The 25,789-nt window shown below is 46.7% G+C and overlaps 3 protein-coding genes across 5 annotated transcripts; 2 read left to right on the forward strand and 1 right to left on the reverse strand.

Annotated features, from left to right (window-relative positions):
- Positions 1-1,992: 1,992 nt before the first annotated feature.
- VPS11 (VPS11 core subunit of CORVET and HOPS complexes) lies at positions 1,993-12,422 on the forward strand. Its single transcript, XM_085303145.1, has 16 exons — positions 1,993-2,184; positions 2,806-2,954; positions 3,141-3,276; positions 4,407-4,570; positions 4,672-4,919; positions 5,297-5,498; positions 5,782-5,933; positions 7,453-7,639; positions 8,088-8,231; positions 8,738-8,926; positions 9,240-9,401; positions 9,861-10,000; positions 10,283-10,485; positions 11,012-11,183; positions 11,301-11,523; positions 12,161-12,422. The coding sequence occupies exons 1-16, from the start codon at positions 2,031-2,033 to the stop codon at positions 12,320-12,322; spliced, it is 2,787 nt and encodes a 928-aa protein (XP_085159271.1). The 5' UTR covers positions 1,993-2,030; the 3' UTR covers positions 12,323-12,422.
- A 20-nt stretch (positions 12,423-12,442) lies between these two features.
- Positions 12,443-23,646, forward strand: HMBS (hydroxymethylbilane synthase). Of its 3 annotated transcripts, none has more exons than XM_085303150.1 (13): positions 12,443-12,674; positions 14,368-14,440; positions 15,126-15,175; positions 15,319-15,374; positions 16,404-16,481; positions 17,303-17,380; positions 18,631-18,706; positions 19,401-19,514; positions 20,000-20,038; positions 21,289-21,408; positions 21,638-21,691; positions 22,248-22,334; positions 22,606-23,646. In XM_085303150.1, the coding sequence occupies exons 1-13, from the start codon at positions 12,519-12,521 to the stop codon at positions 22,777-22,779; spliced, it is 1,155 nt and encodes a 384-aa protein (XP_085159276.1). In that variant the 5' UTR covers positions 12,443-12,518; the 3' UTR covers positions 22,780-23,646. The 3 variants fall into 3 exon arrangements, with proteins under 3 accessions (XP_085159276.1, XP_085159274.1, XP_085159275.1); XM_085303148.1 differs by having other exon boundaries at positions 21,289-21,339; XM_085303149.1 differs by lacking the exon at positions 12,443-12,674 and having other exon boundaries at positions 14,362-14,440; positions 15,067-15,175.
- On the reverse strand, positions 23,635-24,500 carry H2AX (H2A.X variant histone). The gene has a single exon (XM_085303152.1). The coding sequence runs from the start codon at positions 24,453-24,455 to the stop codon at positions 24,024-24,026; it is 432 nt and encodes a 143-aa protein (XP_085159278.1). The 5' UTR covers positions 24,456-24,500; the 3' UTR covers positions 23,635-24,023.
- Positions 24,501-25,789: the final 1,289 nt, after the last annotated feature.

Genomic DNA, 25,789 nt, shown 5'->3' on the forward strand with positions numbered 1-25,789 from the left:
TCCTGTGGATAAACAGGGCAGGGGAACGTACTGGGCTATTTCTGGCTAGTGTGATGTTAAGAAGAGTAAATGTGCAGTCTCAATGTAAATACTTCCAAAAAGTGCACTGCTTTTTAGTCACTTCGTATAAGAGAAACCCAATTAGAAAGGGCTGAAAAATTGTYGCCAAGATTCAGCACGTTAATAGCAGATTCCCAGACCATTGTTAGATCCTTTATTCCAACCAGAGCAGATGATTTAAGCAATTTTTTAAGTTTAAATTATATCATCATTTAAACAAAGAGCCAGGTTAAAAACAGTCAGATCTCTGTCTGAAAGAGGCCTTATACCTGATGTGTGGAGATGAAGTGTGGTGTGAAAAGGCAGGGCAAATTTCAAAAGCAAGGCTGCAGCTTTTGCTCTGTGACCTCTTTAAGTGAGCAGGTAGGGGGGAAAGGGTTGTCCAAAGCTGTATGTGAACCTTAAACTAGCAGTGCTGTGAAGGCTCTGAAATAGTTTGTAAACTGAGCTCAAGTCTACGTGAAATGCAGTAGTGTGCGGCCTTCCTAATGCTTCTCAGGTATTAACATGTCAGCACAAACACAGCAGTAATTCTGTATGTTGTGGTGTTTGTAGTTTAGTTAGGTCCTGGATTTATTCCATCTGTTGGATTCTTGAGCTAGTACCAGCTTAAACTGTGGTAGCTGTACTCAGGGAGCGTGGAGGTGTCCATTGTGCTGCTTGTGGGAAATGAGGGGCTGTGCCACAGGGAGACAGCGTGGGAGGGAGGGGGCCACCACCTCCCAGCAAGCAAGTGGAGGAAGGTGCTGTTGGGGATTGCACGCTGTGCCGCTTCCCCGCAGCCCTTAGTAGAACCCAGTAGGGAGCATCCCCATGGCTGGCAAAGCTTCCCCCACCGCTTTGGTGCTTACCCTGTGCAGGCAGCACAGCTGATGGGGCTGCGCTGTGCCAGGCTGCAGCCATGGTCCAGGCCCAGCAGCCTGGGAGGGGAAGAGGTGTCTCACGGCAGAGCCTGCCACTGGTTCTGCTTCAGGCTCCTTGGGCCTCTCATCCCTGGATGTTGCTAGGTGGGGGAGAAGGGAAGAAACTCTTCCTGCCCCTTCCACTGGTGCAGTCTCCAGCTGGTGCCACCCAGGCCACATGTGACGCCAGCACCCCGTAAGTCACAGGGAGGAGGCTCAGCAGGAGAATGTCCCAATGCCTGCCCAGCTCTTGCTCTACAGGCACTATCCCACAGGGGCAGGCTTTGATTGCAATACATGGTCACACTTCAAGGCACAACAGCCCTCCCTTCTCCCTCCTTTGGTGAGCTTGTGCAGGTTATAACGGGCAAGCGAACCAGTGCCGCCGGGCCAGATCATGCTTCTGGGCTGTGGGGCATTGGTAAAGTTAGTGACAGCTGTGAAATTAAGCTGGAGTCAACACATGCCCTTTGGCAGGTTACCTCTCAAGCAGGGCCAAATCCAGGGAGGCAAGGGGAGCTCCAGGAAACAGTGGGACAGGGTCTTGTATGCAGTTTCCCATCTAAAGCTCTGGCACAGTGCGGGTATGCACCCCTGTTCCCCTACATCACCAGCACCCACTGGGACAAAATGCCCTCACATTTGTCATGGGCCTGTTGCGGGCAGCACGTCCACCTGTGGTAAAGAAACACTAGCTACAGCCAAGTCCATGCTGCTCCCAGGAAAGGCCCTTGTCATTACTGGGAGCATAGCTAATTGGCAGTGGCGAGCCATATGGGCTGCCCGCACCTCGGCCTCTGCTGAAGAGCGAATGCGGCCCTGCACCCGCCCCTCCAAGCAGTTGGTGTTGGTGTCGGTGTTAGCGATKTCGCTGTTGCTGGACCAGGCGCCACCGCGGCGCCTCCGCATTAGCCCCCCCCCCTTCCGGGGGCTCCTGCGCCGCACATGCGCAGTCCCAGCCGCGGCGCGCGCCCGCATGCGCATGCGCCCTGCCCCGCCTGTCACGTGAGACGCGAGGGGCGGGGCGTCGCTCACGTGACCGCTACCAGGGCCCCGCGCGGCCCCAAGATGGCGGCGTATCTGCAGTGGCGCCGTTTCGTCTTCTTCGACAGGGAGGTGGTGAAGGAGCCGACGGGGCCCGATGGGGCCGGCGGGAAGCCCTTCGTGCTGCCCCCGGGCATCGCGGTCTGCGACTCGGGCCGAGGCAGCCTCGTGTTCGGCGATATCCTGTGCTGCGCCGAGAGGCGCTTTGCCGGGCGCCGGGGCCTGCGCGGGGATCGGGCTGCCCCGCGGGGCCGGCGCGGCCTGGGCGGCGGCGGCGGCCCGGGCGTGCTCGGGCGGCGCAGCCCTGGCACTGCGGTGGCTCTCTGCGCTCTTCCGGTCCCTGCACGCTCAGAGCTGCCGCTGGGTGTTCGGCGCTCTTTGGCTGCCCTCAGGATGTCAGGCTAAAGGGATGTTGTGCCTGACWGGTGCAGTCTTTCTCGTAGTGTCCAGATGCCAGGTGCAAATTCACAGCTCTAGGGTGCCAGTCAGTCTCTTAAATATGCAGTGATCTGCCTGCCTGTGTGCAGTACCCCTTTGTATAAACAAATTGCACTAACTGTGTTGGATGCAACATGATGCCAGGGCCAGAATCCCTGTGAGATCTAGAAGGGTCTGTTTTCTGTAAAATAAGTCTATTATCTTTAACAATGCTATTTTTCCTTTATTTTATTCAAATAGCATATTCAAGTAACAAGCCTACAGCTGGGAGGGGGGTCAGCAACAGGAAGTATGAAGGTTTGGGTTATGACATGCCTAGAGGTGTGGTTTTTTGTCTTGATGTGACTTAACTATGACCTACATATGGAAGGTCAGATCTGGTTTTTGCCCCGCTCCCTTCAGCTTACTAGTTTCCAAGCTTACAAGCTAAGGGTGACGCACCTGTACCAGCTGAAGCAGCACAGTATCCTGGTTTCTGTTGGTGAGGATGAAGAAGGCATTAATCCTTTAGTAAGTCAAACAGCTAAGAGAAGAAAGCTCGTTTGTATTATGAGTCTTTATAAAGACTATTGTGATTCCTTTGGCAGAGCTTCTTTTCTTAAATAGTTTGCTGATCCTTGGCTCTGTGAACTCTGATGCACGTTCTTCGCTTCCGAACACCTGATGTTTTGCCTATGCCTCTTCTCTTGTTTGTAGGTTAAAGTGTGGAACCTGGAGAAACGAGATGGTGGTAATCCTCTTTGCACACGGATTTTTTCAGCAATACCGGGTAACAAGCCCACAGTTGTATCCTGCCTAACCGTCCATGAGAATCTTAATTTCATGGCTATTGGTAAGAAAAACTTAACAGGAATAGTTAAAGAAAAATCTTGTGGTACTAAGATGCGGGAAGATTGAGTGGATGACATAAAAAGTCAGGATTGAGCATTCTGACTACTTTTTTTTTTTTTTTGTTCTCGTCCAGTTTTTACTTGCAGAGATATTGTGTATCTCACTGCTGGAGAGCTTGAGAAGATAAATGTATATGTTTAGTGTGCATCTATACATATTACTGTATTAACTTTGATATTTGGAAGAGGGGCGTGTATTTTTAGTTAATGTAGTTTTTTCCTATACATCAATAAGGTTTCAAGTGTAAAGAACTTACTATGAAATTCAGCGTTTATGGTGGCACAGAAAAAATCATGGATTGCCTGATACCTCAGGTTGCAGAGATGTTTGTTTCTCAGTTACTGTGTAGAAATCTTTTTTTTWWAAAAAAAAAAGAAAGAAAAAAATAGTTTCTTTGCTTGGATTTAAATGCTGCTTTATAGTCTTTGTTGCTTAAACACTGACAGAATAAGACCAGCAAGAGTTGTGAGTCTACAAGCTATTTCTATGGGTCGATCCCTACACTGAAATCAAAGTTTCCGTATGTGTATTGTGGCCTTTCTTCTTGAAACAATTTGCAGGATCAGGGCCCTAAGCAAGTTGTAGAAACCTAATGTTTTACTCAGTTTCAGGAATCTCCCTCTAGGGCTTAGGTTTTAGAATTTTAGAAATTCTCTTGCTAGGGTATTTTTTTTTTTGAGTGTTTTGTATATTTTAAATGAGCAAATTAATTAAGCTGGTAGTTAGAATTGGTGGATGAGATAGCTGTTCTTTTAAAAATAAATAAATAAATAAGTACAAAAGAACAAAGGAAAATAACYCGCAAGTGAAGAAGTTTGTATGGGGAAGACAAGTTGAATGTCACTGAAAAATGGCATCATGTGTGCAGCCAGGAGACAGCTATGGACTATATAATAAGACTAATCAGGGATAGTCTGGTACGTGCTGTTTGAAGTGAGAACCTGCAGCAATCCCATTCTTTAATATCTTGCTGGCTAGCAAGGTATTGTTACTCGCCAGAGCTGCCATTACTCACACTGAATAGTATTTAAAGTGTGCCATTTGAGTAAACAGTTTTGTCCCCTTCACCAGGTTTTGCAGACGGGAGTGTCGTACTTACAAAAGGAGACATCACTCGAGACCGGCATAGTAAGACCCAGATCCTCCATGAGGGCAGTTACCCAATTACTGGCCTTGCTTTCCGACAGTCTGGCAAAACAACACAACTGTTTGTGGTGACCACAGAGAACATCCAGGTGGGAAGCTATGTACTAAAAATGAGACTCTGACTTGCAAATTGCATTGGCTTCAGGGTCGAGTTCAAAGTGATTCCCAAAATCTTGCATCTCCTTTGTAGTCTTACACACTCTCGGTGAAAGATTATCCTCATCTGGAGTTGGACAGTCACGGTTGTGGATTGCGCTGTTCTTCTCTTAGTGACCCCTCCCAGGATCTTCAGTTCATTGTGGCAGGAAATGAATGTGTGTACCTTTACCAACCAGATGAACGTGGCCCATGCTTTGCCTTCGAGGGACAAAAGCTGATTGTTCACTGGTATCGGGGGTACCTCATCATTGTCTCCAAGGACCGAAAGACTTCTCCAAAGTAGGGCTCCTTGCAACAGATGAGTTCTTTTCACTTGTGCAGTTTCCTGATTTCCCTTCTTCCCTGCGAGGCTTCACTGTAGGGGCTGATTGCAACTTTGCCAGAGGCTGCCAAAATTCATCCAAACCCCATACATCATTAACCTCTATTGAGGGAGCAGCACAATCAAGTATGCTGAACTAGCGGGATTTTTTTTCCAGTCATATGAATTGGTCTAACACGCAGATGAAATTACTGCATAAGTATGGGCCCACTAAGTTTAATCATCTCAATGAAACCCACTCGTCTTTCTCTCTGGGCATTCCTAGTTTGTATAAGTATCCAAAACAATGAAGTCACATTCTCCTGATTTTCTGAAACTTTCTTCTGCTCTCTAGGTCAGAGTTTGCTGGGAGCGAGGCACAGAATTCAGACAAACAGATCTTGAATATCTACGACTTGTGCAACAAATTCATTGCGTACAGCTCAATCTTTGATGATATAGTAGATGTCTTAGCAGAGTGGGGGTCTCTGTATGTACTGACCAGAGATGGGAAGATTCATGTCCTGCAGGAGAAGGATACACAGACCAAACTTGAGGCACGTAAATCTATTTTGTTGTTAGTCTCTGCCTTATATCTGCAAGATTGTACTGCCTTCACAGATTGAAAAGTTGAACAGCCAATATTCAGGTAAGTGACGTAACGAATGACCAGATGGCTTCTGTGCATAATCAGTGTTGTAAGCGTTTCATATTTAAAAGCCTGCATGCACTTACATGTGCAGCACTGGAAAGAAGAAAAAAATTACTTTCCAGGCATGTTTTAACCTTGTTTTGGGAAATGATGTTTCCCTCATGCTGCTGTTATCCCATATTTAACAGATGTTATTCAGAAAGAACTTATTTGAAATGGCTATTAACCTGGCCAAGAGTCACCACCTGGATAGTGACGGTTTGTCAGAGATTTTTCGGCAATATGGAGATCATCTGTACAACAAGGGGAACCATGACGGAGCCATTCAACAGTATATCCGGTAAGCAGGGGTTATGTGAAGCCAAGATAATATAGTACAGATAGGTGGTGCAGAAGCCTTGATATTTGCCTCAGCCCAGAAAAAAAGACATTGGCTGAAGGTGAGGGATTCTGCTGGTGGAGAGAGGCATATCAATCTGATTAAAAGTCTCAGAAGAGTTACTTGGAAGTGACTGCCTGCACCTTAGTGTGAACTACTTCTCTTTGATTGTATCATAAATTGTGTCAGTATAAACAAAGGATTGTCTCATCTGGGATTTTGTGTGCTGTTCCAGCTATCTTGTGTCCAAAAGCATGCTGTCAGACTGTAGAGGCTCACAGAAACGTGACAAATCAGATTTAAGGGTCTGTCAGGTCTTGCCACTGAGGCAAATACAAAAGATGAGTTTTTCGTCTCCTACTGAGGAGAGGAGAGCAAATGAGCAAATGCTAATGTGATGCAAGGAAGGTGTAATAGAGAGTGAGTGGTTCAGGACCATCTGTTCTTGTTATCTCAAAGCAGAAGGGGACACAATTCAGTGTAATTTCAAGATGGTATATTATTTGACTGATAAGAAAAAAGCTTTTTATGCAATGCAAAAATAGAATTCTGATAACCCAGCATTAACTTTCTTTGCAAATCGTGGCATAATTGGGTACTCATGTAGCCACCAACACTATCTGGAAAAAAAATGCTATTTTTAAATGTAGGCAAAGCTTTTGAAGAGCTGACAAGAAAACTGTGTAGTATACTGAGCCTTACAGCTATCACAGGAGGCAAGGATGAAATTTTCTTCTGTTGCTTGTCTTATATCTTTCTTGGAAATACTAACTACTGGCTGTAGTCAGAGCCAATGCAGTAAATAAGATGGATGATGTGATCTGATCAGGAATGGCAGTCTTGGAAGATGCTCAAACAGATCGACTGAAGTCTGTTGTAAAGTTTCTCAGGTTTTACAAAACTTCTGACACTGTTTTGGGGCTTACTAAAACTTAACATCTGGTCTCTCTAAAATGTGATGAAGTGCAGTATTCATGTATAACTGAAACTTTGCTCTGTGGAGTCTTAACCTTTGGTGAGAGTTGGCATGTATTTTATTGTGGATTTGTGTTAAGCGTCAGTGTAACCATGGCTAAACTGCTCAGATGTCAGCAAGAATTTTGAATGCAAGGCTTTGAGTGTCAGGCTGAAATTAAGGAAAATGTGGCAGCTGTTCCCCTTTTTGGGGCTTCCTGGTTGGTTGTGGTCAGCGTAGTCTACTGTTTCACCCTTTCCTTAAAGGAACATAAATTCCTCGTGTGCTGCCACCATCATTAAAATTTGCAACCTTTGTTGCAGAGGGGATTGCTTGTTTCACTGTACATACAGATGAGTGGTCTGGTTACACCATAACTGGTTGTTTCTTTTGATATGTAGCTGAGTGCTCCCTAATTGGTTAGTGTCTACTGAAGTTGTGGTCTGCCTGCTCCATTATTAATTTCTTCATTTGTGACTCACTGCCTATCTGGACTCTTGTAAAATGACTCTTTCCCCTCCTCAGAACTATAGGAAAGTTGGAGCCATCTTATGTTATTCGGAAGTTCCTGGATGCTCAGCGTATACACAACCTCACTGCTTATCTGCAGACTCTCCATCTACAGTCCCTGGCCAATGCAGACCATACCACACTTCTGCTGAATTGTTATACCAAACTCAAAGACAGCTCCAAACTGGAGGAGTTCATCAAGGTAATTGTGGAAGGCGAACTAGTAACTATGCAAAGTTGTTTGGCTGCCATGGTAAGTGAAAAGTGGTAATGGTGACAGAGTAAATTGGATCCGGCTGTATTTATTTAAAAAAAAAAAAAAAAGAAAAGGGACAGGGGGAAGGCAGACGGAATGAGACTTGTTTCTCAGTACCTTTGTCTTTGCTCCTTTATTTCCAAGCTCTCAGCTTCATTCTGGGTTTGGCTGGCTTGCCATTTAAGTTTGGAGCATGCTGGCTTCAGCCAGTGTGACTAGCAGTCTGCTGAGAGGTGGTTAGACTATTTCCTTTCTGCGTATGTGACCTTTTCCTTGCATGAGAGGTGCTGAGTCTTTGCTATTTTGGTTTTCCTCCATCCACGTAAATGATTGCTACTTGCGGATTATGGGAATAATGGGTGGGGGGGCTCCCTTCCTGCTTCTGTTCTCATAGACTAGTGAGAGTGAGGTCCGCTTTGATGTGGAGACAGCAATCAAGGTGCTTCGTCAAGCGGGTTACTACTCCCATGCTGTGTACCTGGCAGAGAAGCACGCGCATCATGAATGGTACCTCAAAATCCAGCTAGAGGACATCAAGGTGAGGCGATGACACTGCTCAGTTTCTTACACCCCTGATAAATCGTATTCTCACTAGTGAATTCTCTAGGACTCCATGGATATGGACTCCTATAGGACTATTCAGGCAGCAGTGAAAATGCCTGCTGTTTCTTACGCAGTGATTCTCTGCCTCTGGCTTGTACATTAGACTCTTGAGAGTGGAAATCAGAAGGGTTAAATGTTTTATCTCAGAGATGACTTTTTCTGAGCCACTTAAGAGAACAGAGGATCTTTAGTGACAAACTGATCTAAATCACTGTTGTCTTCCCATGGGCCATGGCCAGTATTCCTCACAGAGGAATCAGCAGGAAAATCAGCAGGAATAGTGAACTAAGTGGTAATTCGGAGCAAATTCAAAAATGGAGTATACCTTCATGGTATACTTGCAGCATGTCTTCAGTGCTCTCTGTGGCCCAAGGTGAGGTGTGACCTTGAAGTGGATAACAGGTGCTAGTGTCATGTGATTCTTGCTGCCTGCCCCCACAGAATTACCAGGAGGCTTTGGGGTACATTGGAAGGCTGCCTTTTGATCAGGCAGAGAGCAACATGAAGCGGTATGGTAAAATCCTGATGCACCATGTCCCTAATGAGACCACGGAATTGCTGAAGATACTGTGCACTGATTACCGGCCTTCAGGAGACAAAGAAGGCCTTGGGATGCTGGAAGGAAAAAAGGTATGGTTTGCACTGACTGAGAATTGTTGCTCTAGAGTAGCAAGTTTGCACCAAGTGGATGTTTCCACGTGCTTTCTGGTGCAGGCCTGATGTCTTCAGTATAATGAGCAGACCTGCCCTGGTGTTACCAGTAGAGACAAGAGACTCCCTGATGCTATTGCTCAGTACTGATTTCTGTGTTAATTGGAATTCTGTACCGAATAGTCGTCTTGTGTCAGAGACTCTGGAAATGAGTGCCTTATGTATTGGGAAAGAAGCATCTGTCTGTCTGTGGCTGGTCTGGGTGCTTAACCTTTTCTGGGCTGTATTACAGGCTAATTCTGAGGAGTTCATTCCGGTCTTTGCAAACAACTCCCGAGAATTAAAGGCTTTTCTGGAGCACATGACTGAAGTGCAGTCTGACTCCCCACAAGGTGTCTATGACACATTGCTGGAACTTCAGCTTCAGAACTGGGCACATGAACAAGATGAACAGGTTTGAACTCCTCCAGCTTTGTATTTTGAGAGGGAACTTTGGCATCTGGTGAAGCTATTTGCACTCCTGCTAACCTGTAACTTTTCCATGGGGGGGAGGGGTTAACATGAAGCGATAAGTGTGCTGTCCTGGACAAAGAAATAAGTGAGAAAGCAGTCTGCTGGGAGAGGATACCTTTTAATAAGGCTGAGCTTGTTTTCTGAGAGTCTCATTCAGACATGGATGCCAGAGAATACAGCCTCTGTGAGCATCCCACAAAACAAGCTCTGTATGCTTGCCTTGGCCCCTGAGAGTATTGGTTATTTGGGCCAAAGAAGTTGTGTCCTGTTTGCTTAATAGGGCTAGAGGATAAACGGGAGCACTTTTCCTTTGCTTTAGAAGAGCTTCAACTTGTCACTGGGTCTTACTGCAAAGCGGTCCATGTGTGTATTTGTTCTGCCTTGCCCTGTTTCTCTACAGATAAAGGAGAAGCTGCACAATGAAGCCATCACCCTGCTAAAGAGTGGAAGGTTCAAAACGGTCTTTGACAAGGCCTTGGTCTTGTGTCAGATGCACAATTTCAAGGATGGTGTCCTCTACCTCTATGAACAGGGCAAGCTGTGAGTGTTGCTCTTCTCCCCATGTTTTTTATTTCCTGTCATGGGGATAGCTGAGCCATAGATAAGCCTTCCTGCCCTAGAAGAGTGAAAATCGTAGATCGTGGCTTAGTTGAAAATCTCATATTGTTATAGCAAAGCACTTATGCAGAGAATGAATGACAGACCAGTCTTGGCTTCTGTGGCAATGTCTGGAGATTGCATGGCAGGGTGAAAACCTTGCATCTCCATAACAATTCAACAAGTGAGGTGATTGTATAGCTGATCTGCTTCCTTTTCCTTTAGTTTCCAACAGATCATGCACTACCACATGCAGAATGAGCAGTACAAGAAGGTGATTGAGGTGTGTGAGTTGTATGGTGACCAAGAGGCTTGCCTCTGGGAACAGGCTCTTGGCTACTTTGCACGGAAGGAGGAGGACTGTAAGGAGTATATTGCTGCAGTGCTAAAACACATCGAGAGCAAGAATCTTATGCCTCCACTGCTTGGTAATACTGAGATGTGGCACCGAAAAACTTGGTTCTATAGTGTTCTGTGTACACTAGAAGTCTGAGAGCTGTCAATGAAGTTTGAGTCCAACATTCAAATTATTAACCTGCGCTGTAGGGAACAGTGGTGCTAGTGACAACTCCCTAACTGGGGACAAACATATGCAGTTTCAAACACATAGATGCATGTGCATCTCTGATTTGCCCTGTCGATGTGGAGAGGTGAAGGACTTGCCTTAACTCCCGCAGTGGATTGATTGGGAAGTAGGAATAGAAGCCGATCTGACTGGGGTTTGTCCCTTTGATCTGAGCTATCCAAATGTGTTCCCAGTCACCTGTTTCTGGAAGCGCATTAGTTGCTGTGGCCCTCAAGTGGTCACATTTAAACAAAGTCTTTAAATGAGGTTTGTGATCTGAACCTTTTTGCCTGCAAGGGACCTCTTCAAATAAAGTGGTCCATCCAGGTAAGACTAATGTAGCTGCAGCTTTTTACTCGCATTTAAACTAACATGTTGGTTGTCTTCAGTTGTGCAGACTCTGGCTCATAACTCCACAGCCACGCTGTCTGTGATTAAGGATTATCTTGTGAACAAACTGCAGAAGCAGAGCCGACAAATTGAGCAGGATGAGCAAAGAATTCAAAAATACCGAGAAGAAACCACGAGGATCCGCCAGGAGATTGAAGAGCTAAAAGCAAGGTGCAGGACTTTGTGGTGTCTTGTCTTATACAGGGTAGAAAGTTATTTCACTTTATTAAGAAGAAAATATACCTTGTTTTTTTTTTTTTTTCACCCTTCTTCTTTTCATGGTCTCAGTCCCAAGATTTTTCAGAAGACCAAGTGTAGTATTTGTACTAGTGCCCTGGAGCTGCCTTCAGTCCACTTCCTGTGTGGTCATTCCTTCCACCAGCATTGCTTTGAAAGTTACTCTGAGAGTGATTCAGAATGTCCTACTTGCATGCCTGAAAATCGCAAAGTGATGGACATGATCCGAGCCCAGGAGCAGAAGAGGGATCTGCATGACCAGTTTCAGCATCAGGTAGGATAGCATGCTGCCTGTCCTGCAAGTTTAAATAAACAGGATTTAGCTTTCTTTGCAGGCCCCTAAGGCTGGTAGAGAAGGGTAAGGTAGAAAGTTACTCTGTAGACGAGGTTCTCTTGACTGAGAATAATGAGGCATTAAGAGCTGGAGTGACTGGCTTAACCATAGGGAAAGAGGGATTCCTTGATGCTCTGCAAAGATGGAGGGGAAGCTGTTTATCTCAGCATGTGGACAGTACTGCTCTAATGCATTAGAGGCAGTGCTTCCCTGAGGACTAAACAGTGTTCAGAATGGGATGTTGGCTGGAGCATGCTTGTGCATTTGAAAAAAACTAGAGCAGCTCAGGCAGTGTGCTTTTGGTAGCTTTTGTACTTAGAATAATCTGTCTAATAAGCTTCTCTGTGCATGGCTCAAATGGAAGAGGGAAGCCAGAATAGCTGACTTCATAGAAGTTGAATGTCCCGGTGGATGGAGGAAAACTAAAATAGCAAAAACGCAAGGGACATGGTCATGCTGTTGTACCTGTGCACTTTAAGTGCTGCAAAGTGTACAAGTGCACCTGTAACGCGAGGGGCTGCAAAGGAAGGCATCCGGCTGCAGCCTTTTCCTGATTATGCCGCTTTGTGTCCTGCAGCTCAAATGTTCAAACGACGGCTTCTCTGTTGTCGCCGACTACTTCGGGCGAGGTGTCTTCAATAAGCTCACCCTCATCACGGACTTGCCCGGGAAATCGGCTACGACGATCGAGGCCGGCCTGCAGCGGGAGCTGCTCGTGCACGCCAAGCGCAGTACTTAGTGCCGCGCCGCGTGGCTGTGCCCCCGCGGCACCTGCACCTTCCCTCACTCTCCTTGATCCCCAGCCCCTAATAAAGCGGCCTGCCCGGCGGCGACGCGGACGGCAGTGTGTCAGGGGGCCGGCGGCGGCGCCATGGAGCGGAGAAGGGAGCGCTGGGAACGGAGCGGGGAGCAGCGCTGAGTGCGGAGGTGGTGGCATGGCGGCGCCGGGCCCCGTCGCTGTGAGTCGGGCCGCGGGGTCAGGGCGCGGGGAGCCCGAGCAGGAGCGGCCGCTGCCCCTGACGCGGTTGTTGCCGCAGGACGCGAACGGCGTGGGCGGCAGAGCGGTGCGCGTGGGCACCCGCCGGAGCCAGGTAAGCGGCGGCGCGGCGCGGGCGGCCGAGGCCCGGCCGTGCCCGCCCCGGGGACGGGGCCCTCTGGCCCGAGGCGCGGGCGGGGGTCGCCCCGCAGTCGCCGAGGACGCGAGCTGTGCGCTTGCGGCCGCCGGGAGGGAGGCCGGGCTGCCGCCGCGCGGAGCGGCGGCGCTGGGCCGGCGGGAGGAAGGTCCGCCGGCCTCGGTTGCTCCGGGGAGGAAGGTCCGCCCGCCTCGGTTGCTCCGGCGGGGCTGCGCGCGGGCCTCGGGGCCCCGGGCGCGAGCGCCTTTCTCTGGCGACAAGGGTCCTGCTGTGCACCTTAGGTGTGCAGGGCTTGGGCAGCCCTTAAAGGAGGGCAGGGAAGGAAAAGGCAAATTGCTTCGACTCCCGCAAAAGTCCGGGAGGAGGGCGGCCCGAGATAGCCTGGGTATCTTTTGCCATCCAGCCGCGGCAGGGAGGAGCAGACTTGCCAAGGGGAGATAAATGTCCCTCAGGCTTTTGTTCCGAGATAAACTTACTCATCCTGGTAGTGAGTTCTAGGAAGAATTCACTACTTCAGAGAAGGCATTACGTGTGGACTTCAGGGCAAGGGGTGTAGCACTGCATGTGCACTATCTCCATTTCCAACCTGAGGCTCCTGTGGCCCTTTACAAAGGGAAACAACTACTTAAACTCATTGTGTATGCTAGGGCAACTGCAGTCTTGTGGACAAAGTTAATTGCCCTAGGCTACATAGCTCATCATGCCAGAGCCTAAAACGTCCATTTTCTATGCAGCTGTGATTGCTTGACTCTAGTGCTGCTTGTATTAGTACAAAGTTTCTCTGCTAGTAGCATACTGGTTCTATTTTACTTCTGCTGCTATTGTATAAGGAAGAGGTCTTCCTGTATTTTACTGGTTTAAGACCTGTTGCTTGCTCTGTGTACAGATTTGAGCTGTTCCTTTCCTTTATCCATAGAACCTCCAAACAGCTCTGATCTTACACAGCACAAGTAACTCATATTTGCCTGCAGTACAGAGTTTCCACAGGCAAAGTGAAATCCTTCTGGCTCTTTACAGAACTTGCAGCATTGGTAAAACTTACACTCCTAGAAAAAGCATATAGTACCTTCCATGTGATATGACTTGTTCTTTTGTCAGCAAGTGGCAGCAGGATGGTTTTGTTTGCTTTTCTGCTACTTGTATGCATACATCTGAAAGCAGAAGTTTTTATGTACCTTAACTTTAAGAGTGAAAAAATAGCAACATGTCTTTAGCATCATTCTTTCAGCAGTGACCTTCCACAGAGAAGAAACAAGGCAGCCTAAATTTAGGTACCTCCGCACGTAAGGATGCTGAGATGGTATACAGAAGTAGGATGTCTGATTGAAGGGGAACTACTGACTTAGTCGACACAGCTGAAAGTAGAATGTGCAAATCCTGACATGTAGTCATTTGCTCTAGTTGCCGTTTTTAGCTAAATAAATTCTTTGCTGTGCCTTGTCAAGTACGTGCTTAGTATATGGAGTGGGGTGCTCTGGCCATAGTACAGATTCAAAGGGTTTGTACATATGGGCTATTTTGCTTGATGCTACTTGTTTTTAATGCTTATGTTTTAGGGGATGTAATGGTTATGAGTGACTCTCGAAGAAGGCTAAAGACCTCCCTAGCTACTTTATCAATGATGCACTGTTTGCTTTCTGCTTTGTTGCAGCTGGCCCGGATTCAGACTGACAGTGTAGTTGAGATGCTCCGTGAGCTGTATCCTGACCTCCACTATGAGATTGGTAAGTTTTTTTGGATGCTGCTCTGAGGTAGACAGCTGCAGGAGCCCACTGCTTATCTTTGTGTGCAAAATGTGAGTACAGAACACTGTCAGGAGGAGGAGGATTAGCCTCCACTTATCTAGGAGTCCAGTCTGAGTTTAATTAGGTTGTATGGGCGAGCAGCTGCTGCTGCTGTCTTCCAAGGAAGAAAGATGTATTTCAAAAACTACCAACAGTTGAGGATCTGACTACATAATGTAGATGGCATTACATTGCTGCAGTTTGAGAACCTAGTGTCAGTCTGGCTGCACCCTGGACTTCAGTGTATGCGCTAAGGATGTTTTCCTGTCTGGGGCTTGTGGCGTTCAGCAGCATAGAAAAAAACTGGGAGTCCAGTCTTGCACTGCAGAAAGCTACTGAGTATCTGCCMGCACTCCAGAGAAAGATCTGAGCCTGCTTTTCCCAAAACATACTCTCTTTTCCTCCTCTGCATTTTTCAGGATAGTGGAAGAAATCTAATTTTTTGCTTGCATTCAGTACAACACATGCTTAGAAGTGAACTGCTGTCATATTTGTCCTAAGTCTCTGTTCACACAGCAGTGTATAATGCTATACTACTGTGTCATGTGTTACGTGCACATTCCTAGTCCAGGCCTACATGTGCTGACCGTGCCTTACATTTTGCCTGTGCTCTCTTGCTGAACAGTTGCCATGTCAACAACAGGAGACAAGATCTTGGATACAGCACTTTCCAAGGTAGAGGATCTCTCTCTCTTTCTTGTTATTGTTGACTTTTTCTGTTTTTTGCTTTGTTTTTTTCCCTAAGTGCATAATAATTGTACGTGATGATACATTTGCAAATTTTTTATTGTGCTTCATGTTCCTTCATTCATGTTTAGATTGGGGAGAAGAGCCTCTTCACCAAAGAGCTGGAAAATGCACTCGAAAGAAATGAGTAAGTTCAATGCTTTCTCCTTTCTTACCTGGCATTCATGGTGCTCTTTGGACATCTTGGGCTTGCTGCACATGCAATCTATTTTTCTCGTTTTCTGCCGTGCCTTAGTCTAAGAAAGAGGTCCTTTTGGATAAGTTGCTGTGTTTTTTTACTGCCTGCTCTAGATTTAAGCTGTATGTTTTGAAGCAAAGCTGTTATATTACAAGGCCTGTCCAGTTTAGGTTGGTTCACCTATGTGATTTGTGTGTTACATTCGCATCAGAGTAGATGTAATCTGATCTGCTTCCTGCTTACAACTACGTTATTTTGCAGCCACTTGGCCTAGTAATTTTACTTGTTGATAAGCATGCTGGAGAATTGGACATGAGGGGGTTGTGCTGCTTTTTACGGTATCTTCTTTCTACAGAAAATCTCAGTTCAGACTCATATTGGTGCAGGAGGAGGTTATTGCTTTTTTTGTAATACCCTGAGAAAAGTTGCTGTGGTGCTTGTGGCTTAGTTAAAGTGGGTTTAAGAACAAAGACTTTCTTTAGCATCTCTTACACATAGACATATGATAACATTTTCCAGTAAGATCAATGAAAAAAAATCTGTAGGCACAATCATTTACGGTTTTGTTCATCGTCCTTGTAACGAGGCAGATGGCTTGTAGTTTGGCTAGCAGTTATTTTCACACTGAAGTGTAATACCAGTGTAATATCTGGTTCAGTGAATTTCTCCATGTGCGCTTCTCCATCATCTTCCCCTGATTCAACCTGATTGTTGTAATGTGTCTTGATGGGAGGAAGGTGTTATCCTAATTTTACGAGTGGGAAAAGAGGGACAGAGAAAGGTGAAGTGAGCTTGCTGATGTTACACTGTCATTCTCTAGTAATTTTGGCTGTAGAATCMTGAAATCCCCCTCTCTTTTTCCAAATTAATTCTTAGTGTGGATTCTCACTTCTCTGTACATAACCTGCAGGGCTCTCGTAGGTACTCATGGGCCTGACCATCTCATCAGTACTCTGATTGCTGTCCTCTGATTTTTAGAGTTGACCTGGTGGTTCACTCCTTGAAGGATCTGCCAACTTCTCTTCCTCCTGGCTTTACCATTGGTGCTGTCTGCAAGTAAGTGTGGGCACAAGGCTTGAGTCTCTGAGGGACCTGCATTTTAAAGTGTGGGTAGAAAAGGCAGATTGGGTTCTGTTTAGGAAAACAACAACAAAAAACAAACAAACAAACAAAATAACGCAGCTCTGTCAGGCCTGGCTCTTGCAAAGAAAATTGACTATGCAGTTAGTCCCATTAGTTACTTCCTTTTTCTTCACTGCCATGCTTAAGCTATTACAAAGATGGCATGGTTGGCACAGGTGAAGCATTGCTCCCACTTAAAACCAGTGGGGAGCAATGGAGCAGTTGTGCCTAAGGGCTGGCTTGCACAAGGCTTGGCAGTAAGACCTCACTCTCATTTAGGTCACTAGCTGGAACCTGCTTTGTTTTAGTAACAGTTAAAAGCTGTTTTAATGAAACATCTTCTGGGTTCTTGTGCCATGGGGTGATTGGTGTCCATGTACGTCACTTTGCAACAGTGCTTGTTACCGTTCTGGCTGACTTAGGAATAGGCAAAGCGGGAAATGGAGGGAGCATGAGCCTGTGAGCATGCACAAGGCCCATAAGAGATATTGTTTCCCTTCATCCTTCAGTGAACCMTTTCAAGTAAGGATTAAGCACGTCAGCAGGTTATGCCTGCCTCTTTCAAGTTCACCCTCTGATTAGTCTCTGAATTGATGGAACAGCTATAGCTTTCCTAGAAATATGTGGCCAGCTTTGCCTTTACAAGGATAGGGGGCCTATTTTGGAACTGGGGACAGCTCCTGTGAGGACTGAGAAAAGAACAGTTGAAGTTTTAACAGCCTTCTGTTAAATGATGGTCTCGCTTTGTTTTGCAGAAGGGAAAACCCGCATGATGCTGTTGTCTTTCATCCCAAAAATTCTGGGAAAACACTCAGCCTCCTTCCTGAAAAGAGGTAAGCGGAAAGAAGGGGAAGACGGTAAAGTGTAGAAATGAAAAGCGGTTTCTTGATATTTCCCACTGAAACATTGATGTACTCTTTGTTTTTTTCTTTAGTGATTTTATGTTGCATTAAATTAGCTTTTAATGTACATTATATTGAACTCGCTTGCTGGAAAGAGCAACACTAGCTTGTGAATATGCTGTAGAGTAACTGAGTGAGGTTGGATCTCACCAGCCATCCTTGAGATTCAGTGTTTTCTCAGGTTAGACCCTTCCTTATCATGGCCTCCAGAGTGAATTCCTCACTTTCTCTACAGTGCTCACTGCAGGGGAAGGCATGCAGTCTGGACAGTGTGTCAAGTGCATCATTAAGTTTGTACTGGTCTGAATCATGCTCTTGTTATTCTCACCAAGGCAATTCTGATTTCTTCATTGGTTGTTTTGCCTCCCTTTTTTGTGGTTCTCTGTGAGATGAGCGATTTCTCTGTTTTGAGTTACTTGACTGTTTTTTTGTGCCTCTTTGTAGAGGTTTGAGGATTTGTTTACCTGAGACTGCTGAGTGAAATTACTCGTATTAAGATAACTGTGTTAGATTTTTTTTCTGTGTTAAAGTAAAAGAAACAAAGTGGCAGTGTCGCAAATGTAGATTCACACTTCTGTGCAACTAGGTAGCTAGAAGATCATATCTGGGTTAGATTCCAGGGTACCAAGAAAAGTGAATAGCATATATCGTTGGAAAGGAAATACTTACTATCCCAACTGGCAGCTTTCCATGGTGTCTGGTTATGCACGTTGCTGTTTCCAGAGGTTCTCCTCTGGTTGTTCTCAAAGGTTCTCCTCTGTCATCTTGTGTCATTTAGGTTGGCTGGCAATGTCTGCCTCACTTTGGGACAGCTGAGTCTGTCCTCGGTGACAGCTTTCTTCGTGGACTGCCACTGGAGATGATTTGGTTGGAGGCGGTCATGTTCTTTAAATGAAGTTTCATCAATCCCTGATGCTGGCTAACAGCTGCCTTCCAGAAGCATCTCCTGTAAATCAGTCCCTTGGGAGTGGCCTTCTAGTTTCAGCCAGACTTTGTACTAAACCTCATCAAGTAGTTTTTTCTTCTGCCAAGAAAATAAAAATTGTAGGCAAGTTCTCAATATCTTCATTTCTATTAGAAGTTAAAAAGAAAAAAAAAATACCGTATGTTTCCCTGAGACTTCTGACATATCTTTGGCTGCAGGAGTATTCTGGATTTCACTGATTTGATTTTCCCAACAGTGTAGTTGGAACCAGTTCACTTCGGCGAGCGGCCCAGCTCAAAAAGAAGTTTCCTCACTTAGAATTCAGGGATATTGTATCCTTTCCTGGCAAAAAGCGGGAGCTGTATAAAGCTGCAAAAAGGAAAATAGAACTTACTGTAATGCTAAGTTTAGAATCAAGACTGATTCTTATTGTCTGACCTACAAGAACAAACCCCTTCCCCAAAGGCTGTCTCCTCCAATGTATTCTGAAAGCAGTATATAATATACTGGAGCCCACTCTATCCTCTTTCTTCTGAAGCTGTAAAGGGGGGGCCTGGCCTTATTCTAGCTTTGAAGACGTAGAAGCATTTCACAATAAGAAATGTTCTTGACAGATGCCTACTGTGTGTTTGTTGCAGTGGTGGCCGGCTGCTGTTTGGTCCCCAATACCTTAGACAGGACTTGAGCTACTGAACTAGTGGTAAGAGGCAGTGTTATCTTGGTCCTGGTAACCCGGTTCTTTGCCTTGCAAAATGAGTTGGTGTCAGGTGCCAATAATGCATCTTCTTAAATGACATGGATATCTTTCAAGTGTCAGTGCATGGATGAATATTCCATAACACTGAGGAAAATTCTATTTAAAGATAATGGAACAACTGTCCATGCTTAACGTTTGTTTCAGAATGGTACCCTGACTGATTCTCATTTAGAGGCTGTCAAGCTCTATGCATTCTGTAAACGCTCTCAAGAGAAGGGCTATAGGACTGTTGGCGTGCTGTTTCTATACTTGCTTAACCACTTCTGCAGAGAGGGAATTTAAACACCCGCTTGAAGAAATTGGATGAGAAGGAAGACTTTGGTGCCATAATCCTGGCTGCTGCTGGGCTGAAGAGAATGGGTTGGGAAAATCGCATCGGCCAGGTAAAGAGCAGCAGACCAGAAGAGAGCACTCTTCTGAACCGTTAACTGCTTCTCTTTCAGGCCTAGTACTAGTCCCATCACAGATAAGCACACAGCCTGCTGAGTCCATTTCCACCTTAGCCTGTGGTTTGATGCATTTCAGGCATTTTTGTTTCTTTACAAGTACAAATTCACCATGCATCTTCCTATGGCGCAGAAAGAGTTTGCAGTCTCCCAGCACTTCACAATACTTGTGTCCAGCAACAGAGCAGTGGGCAGCCAAGGTATTTTTGATAACTAATTAATGAAATGTTGCAATCCAGGTAAAGGAAAGTGGGTTATCTTGTGTTAGGGATGGAAACACTGAGGCACAGGAAAGAAGAGGTGATATTTTCATGGTCAGGCACACAATCAGCTGATTTTAGACGTGAGCATAGAATTCAGCTCTCACTTTCTCTATTCTAAACAGTGCAACTTGAATTAAGTCTGACTTTACTTTCCTCCAGATTCTAAGCCCAGAAGATTGTCTGTATGCTGTTGGACAGGTATGTCGCAACTTCTGTGTCTGAAGCCTTACAGTGTTTTGAAACCCAACAGCAGTACAATGTGTCAGAGCAGGTAACTGTGACAGCCAAATTTTCCGTTCTTTGTTGCCAAAGAGCTACACTGGTCTATTCTGGTGGCTGTTAAACTGCTTATTGACAGTATCATCAGCATCATCAGTAATGGAAAAATGGTTAATAAAGGCAACATGTGACACAATTACACTGGGGTGTCTCTGCAAAAATTAGGGAGGCCCTGGCAGGGGTAGTGCTGAGCTATACCAGGCTAATTGCGGAGAGGCACTGAAGTGCCTCTGCACTGTGACTGCCCCTCCTCTCTCCCCCACCAGCTCCCAGTATCCTAACCCAGCAGTGTGGAGCTGAAGCATGTGGCTTGGCACGTGTTCCAAGTGCACTTGTTTCTAGGTGGGAAAAGTGTTCCAGCCCATGCTGGCCACCTGGCTGTGTTTGCAGTCTTGCACTGCAGGCATCGAACTTGCTAAACATGATGGGGTTATGTATTCGTGACTGCAAGTATTTCTGCATATGTGGTACACTTATTCCCCAGTCTGGATATGGTACCAGGGGACAAGTAAGAGTTGGCCGGTTACTTCTAGGCTGGAAAAGGTGGTCTGTGATGACAGCCCTCCTTTAAAAGAGTCCCAGAGAGTCTGACAATAAAGAAATAGTCAGTTAAGAGGAAGCTGCAAAAAATCAGTCTAAAATAGTGATTTTCATCACATTTGTCAGGTATTGTGCTGTTCCTCTTTTTTTTTTGGAGGTGGGGAGGGGTGGATTGTTTCTTGTTCTCACTTTCAGTTTGGGAAAGAATTGGTTTATTACTCATTCAGCATTTGACCTGTATCTTGAGCAAAGGTTGGCAAGTTTAGCTGTATTTAACCTTTCCTATACTGTAGCGAGGGGACATTGGGGTAGGTGTTTGTATACATGCTCTCCCCATTGGAATGGGTACTGGCATGATTTGGGACCAAAAAAAAGGATGTCAGATGACAGCTTGATCTTGAATACTTGGCTGAGGGAAGTTCTAATCTTCCCTTTGGAGCAGCTACTTCAGTACCTTTGCAGCCAGTGGATTGTGCCCAGATTTATTTCTATAACTGTGCAAACTTTGCTACCTAAGTCAAGTGCATCCAAGCCTATGAATTTTGTTTCATGACCATGCTGAGTCCACACAGAGGTGCATATATATAAAGCTGAGGATTTCTTTTTTTATTATTATTTTTTTCTTGTAGGGTGCCTTAGCAGTGGAAGTTCGTGCCAAAGACCAAGAGATACTGAATATGGTATCTGCCCTGCATGATGGAGAAACTGTGCTGTGCTGCATTGCTGAGAGAGCCTTTATGAAACATTTGGTATGTGTGGCATTGTTGGTTGTTCCCATCCGGCAGGAGCAGTAAATATGGCTCCGCTACAGTTAACCTGAAAATATAAGACTGTTACACTTTCTTCAAACTGCCAAATAGATTGTGTGTGTAAGTGACTGAAGGGCGATAGCTAGTTGTGTGCAGCACATATTTTGCAGAAGCTTCTGTTTTGAATGTGTCAGGTAGGAACCTCAGTGTCAGCTGCTTTCTGTTTTAGGAGGGTGGATGTAGTGTTCCTGTTGCGGTCAACACCATGCTGAAAGATGGCCAGGTAAGGAATACTTTGTATTTTTCTGGGACTATTCCTGATAAACTGTTCCAGTGTATGCCTATTCTCTGATACTCCCATGAAGCTAACTCCAGCAGACATCTTTACAACTGAGTAGGGCAGATAGGGTCCTGCTTCAACTTTTCCAGGTTGCTGACTGAAGTAGGTCTATGAGAAGGAATCTAGTCACTGAAACCTTGTTTGTTGGAAAATGCCCTTATGATCAGACTTTTCCTTCTCTAAAGGTAGTGTTACCCTTAGGTCTGAAAAAATCTTATATCTGACTCCTGAAATTGCTGTTTTTACACAACAGTATAATCATCAGGAAGACAGAAAGCTGGAAAAAAAAAATCTCGGCCTTTTCCTCAGGAGGTCACATCTTTCCTAATGGATTACTTTCCTTACAGCTTTATTATATTTCTATTCCTGCTAGTCCCAAAGGGCTATGAAAGCATTCTCCTCCAGATTTGGCTGCATATTTTTTAAAGGAGATGCTTGGCTCAGGTTGTTTTTGTTCTGTTTTGAAGTATTATTAAGCCTTTCTGTGTGTCTTTCTAAGTTGTACTTGACTGGAGCAGTCTACAGCTTGGATGGTTCTGATAGCCTGAAGGAGACTATGCAGACCAGCGTTAATTATCCCCAACAGGTATGTGAACCACGTTTTGGCTTCAAAATCCAAACCTGAAGCTGGATGACAAAACCAGACCTTTAGAAATCTGTTGCTTTTGGTCTGACTCTTTGAAGTCTCAGTTTCTTCTTTTTATACTCCCTCCCTGCCTCGTTCTGATAATGGGGTCCTGGAAATTTAACAGGACACCACTGTTGTAGACTCTTCAGACCACACATTTTACCCATTCTACATATGGGTTAAGCAATTGACTGCCTGCTGCCTTACGTTGAGATATTTGTTTTTGCAGAATGAAGATGGACCAAATGATGATGTGCAGCATGTTGGCATCACAGCCAAGACTGTTCCTCGTCAGGCCCAGCAAGCTGCAGAGAACCTTGGTGTTGAACTCGCTAGTTTACTTCTGAGCAAGGGAGCTAAACATATCCTCAGTGTAGCAAGGCAGCTCAATGATGCCCTCTAAACTTGTGGTGCAGTAGGCATGACTGCTACAACTGTTGCTCAGGCTGCTGCAGCTACTGTGTCATCATCCTTTGTGGGAAGGGATTTATTTAAACATTCACATCAATCTCATCTGATGTGTGGTCATAAAAACTTGAAATAGAAAGTTAATTTGTGAGGACTTAGCTTTTCAGGGATTTCATCCCTCTACATTTCTCCAACTTGCAAGCTATCTCTTTGAAGCTTGTTTCAGTGATTTGATCGGGTTCCTAGAAAGTCAAAAAGCTTGGGAAATGTTCTGCAGCATTCAGGAATAAGGAACTGAATACAAATTATAATCAAAGACTAAGTTGTGACAGGACTAAAGAAAATAATTTTGGTAGTTATAGAACTTGCACAAACCTTTGAATACTATTTTTGAATACTATTTCAGCCTGATTGCTCATCAGAGTGTACTGGGTTCCTAACACAGGGTTCTTCATAGTAGAGCTCCAAGGAGACTATGTTCATCATAGGTCTCAGTTAAACCACTAATTAAGTGTAATCCAAAGTACCTTGGATGGCCAATTTATCCCTGGATAGATGTAGTCTTGAGACAGTCACTTATATACAATAACCAATCAAGAGGGGAGAAAATGGGCTTATCGTGCCTTTTTCTGTAACTTGTTGGCTATTTCCTTATGGTGAAGAGGTGACATGTCCAGTTCCATTTGCAGATTCTCTCTCTGAAGAGAGGACTTCTGTATTAGTGCCTTGTAGGAACACTGACATGGCATCTTGTTGGGGTATTGTTTTGGAAATGAAGCATTGTTTATTCTCTTGGCAAAGCCCAGTAAATGTAACAGCCAATAAATACAGTTAATTTAAAGGATGCAAGTGGCTTCAAGGAGCACCGCTTGTATTTACAGTGTATTTAATTGTAGGGGAGTGGCGGGGAGCGGGTGTAAGAGTTTCACTTCGTTATTGCCGGGGGCCCCCGTTCCCCCCCCACCCCCGCGCAGAGGCCAGGCAGGCAGTGCTCGGGCCTCGCTCCCGCGGGGCTCCAGGCAGAAGCGGTAGGTGGGGCGAGCGCAGCGAGCCCCGCGGCGCCCCCGGCGGCCGGGAAGGCGCCGCAGGCCGCCGGGCGGTGTCCCACACCGCCTCCAGGCACTGCCGCGGTCACAGAGGCGCCCCTTTCTCCCCGCGGATCGCAGCTCTCCCGCTGAGCAATGTGGGTGGCCCTGAAAAGGGCCTTTGTGTGGCGTCGGTGGGGCTCGGCCGCCCGCCCTAGTACTCCTGCGATTGCTGGCCGCCGCCCTTCTTGCCGGCCTTGGCAGGGCCCGCGCCGCCGCCGCCCGTCTTCTTGGGCAGCAGCACAGCCTGGATGTTGGGCAGCACGCCGCCCTGCGCGATGGTGACACCGCCCAGCAGCTTATTGAGCTCCTCGTCGTTGCGCACCGCCAGCTGCAGGTGACGGGGGATGATGCGCGTCTTCTTGTTGTCGCGGGCCGCGTTGCCCGCCAGCTCCAGAATCTCAGCCGTCAGGTACTCCAGCACGGCAGCCAGGTACACGGGCGCGCCGGCGCCCACCCGCTCCGCGTAGTGCCCGCGCCGCAGCAGCCGGTGCACGCGCCCGACAGGGAACTGCAGCCCAGCCCGGGACGAGCGAGACTTGGCCTTAGCCCGGGCCTTACCGCCGCTCTTGCCACGGCCAGACATGGCGTCTCGCTACAGTGCCGCCTCACACGCTCCCCGCTSCAGCTGTGCCGCGAAATGGGTCGAGGGGCCCCTCACCCAGCCTCTTTATAGCCTCTGCCAAAGGAGGGCCCAGCTCATTGGACAGCGCCACTGCACCTCGCTATTGGTGCGTCGCCCGGAAGAACCTTTCTGCTGACTGGTCGGTTTTGCGATCTGATGGGGCTCGCCTCGAGTCCATTGGTGGCTGCGGCAGACCAATAAGGAGGTAAGGCGCCAAACTCGTACCGTGCGGCGGCGGTTGGGCAGGCCGCTGGGGGAGGGGCGCCGCGCAGTGTGGAAGCGCGCGGGGGCGGCGGCGGCCCGGCAGTGCGCCCCAGTGTAGGGACCGACCATCTCGCCGAGCGCCGTTTGTGCCTCTAGACAGCCCTGGGGCAGCAGAAGCATTTACTGCACAACCGACAGTAGCCCCGAGAAGAGAAATGTGTCAGGTTTATTTTTGGTCAGAGCTAACTATGGCACCTTGCCTGCAGGGAACAGTTTTAAGATCAGTGCAAAATAACGGGCTTTAACCATGTCACCTATTGGGTTATGTGAATAAGGGCTAGTCACAGTACCCCAAAGGGATACTAGGACTCTGGTGACCCTGTTAGTGTGATGCTGCTACAGCCGGACTGCTCCTGGAACCCTCCAAGAAGGTGGTGGACCTCAGGGCCTGGGCCCTGGCCTGGGTCCCCTCTGGGAGTGACGCCGCCAGGATGAGTTAGGGACTCGCAGCACAGAGGCATGCATGCATGGGTATGGGATTCACAGTGGGCTACTGCGAAAAACTGTAAGAGATGTCCAGAACTTAATGTGCAGCCCTTTTAAGGAGATTGTGGGAATGCACGAGACTTATTACGGTGGTTTAGCAGAAAGCCTAAAGACGAGGAAAGGGAGAGGTCAAAATGGATGGGAGGAGCAAGCATGCAAAAATACTAGGTGGGGGGGGGGAGAGGAAAGTGTCACCTGTATTTATGTTGCTGGCTGGTAGACCGTGGCCTCTCTTGTTCTCTTATTATTTCTAGCTTTTTCTGGGGTGAGGGGACTCTGTGTGCATCTGTGTGTAGGGAGGTCTAAGTGCCAGCTGCCAGAGTCAGATCACTGGCCAAAGCGGCTCATGTGTCTGTGGTACCAGCAACTGGGGAGACCGGAGTATATGGAGGGGGGGGGAGGTGTTGGGGCAGGGGACTATGTCAGTTTGTGTAATCCTTAGCGCAGATCAAGTTGCACTAGCCAGCAAGTAACATGAGAGGCTTCTGAGCCAAGTTATTTGGGATCAGATACTGCAGAGATCAACAAGTTACTTACAGGAGGTA

This window comes from Rhea americana, unplaced genomic scaffold, assembly GCF_003343005.1.
Source record: "Rhea americana isolate MKP2758 unplaced genomic scaffold, rheAme1 scaffold_197, whole genome shotgun sequence".
NCBI lineage: Eukaryota > Metazoa > Chordata > Aves > Rheiformes > Rheidae > Rhea > Rhea americana.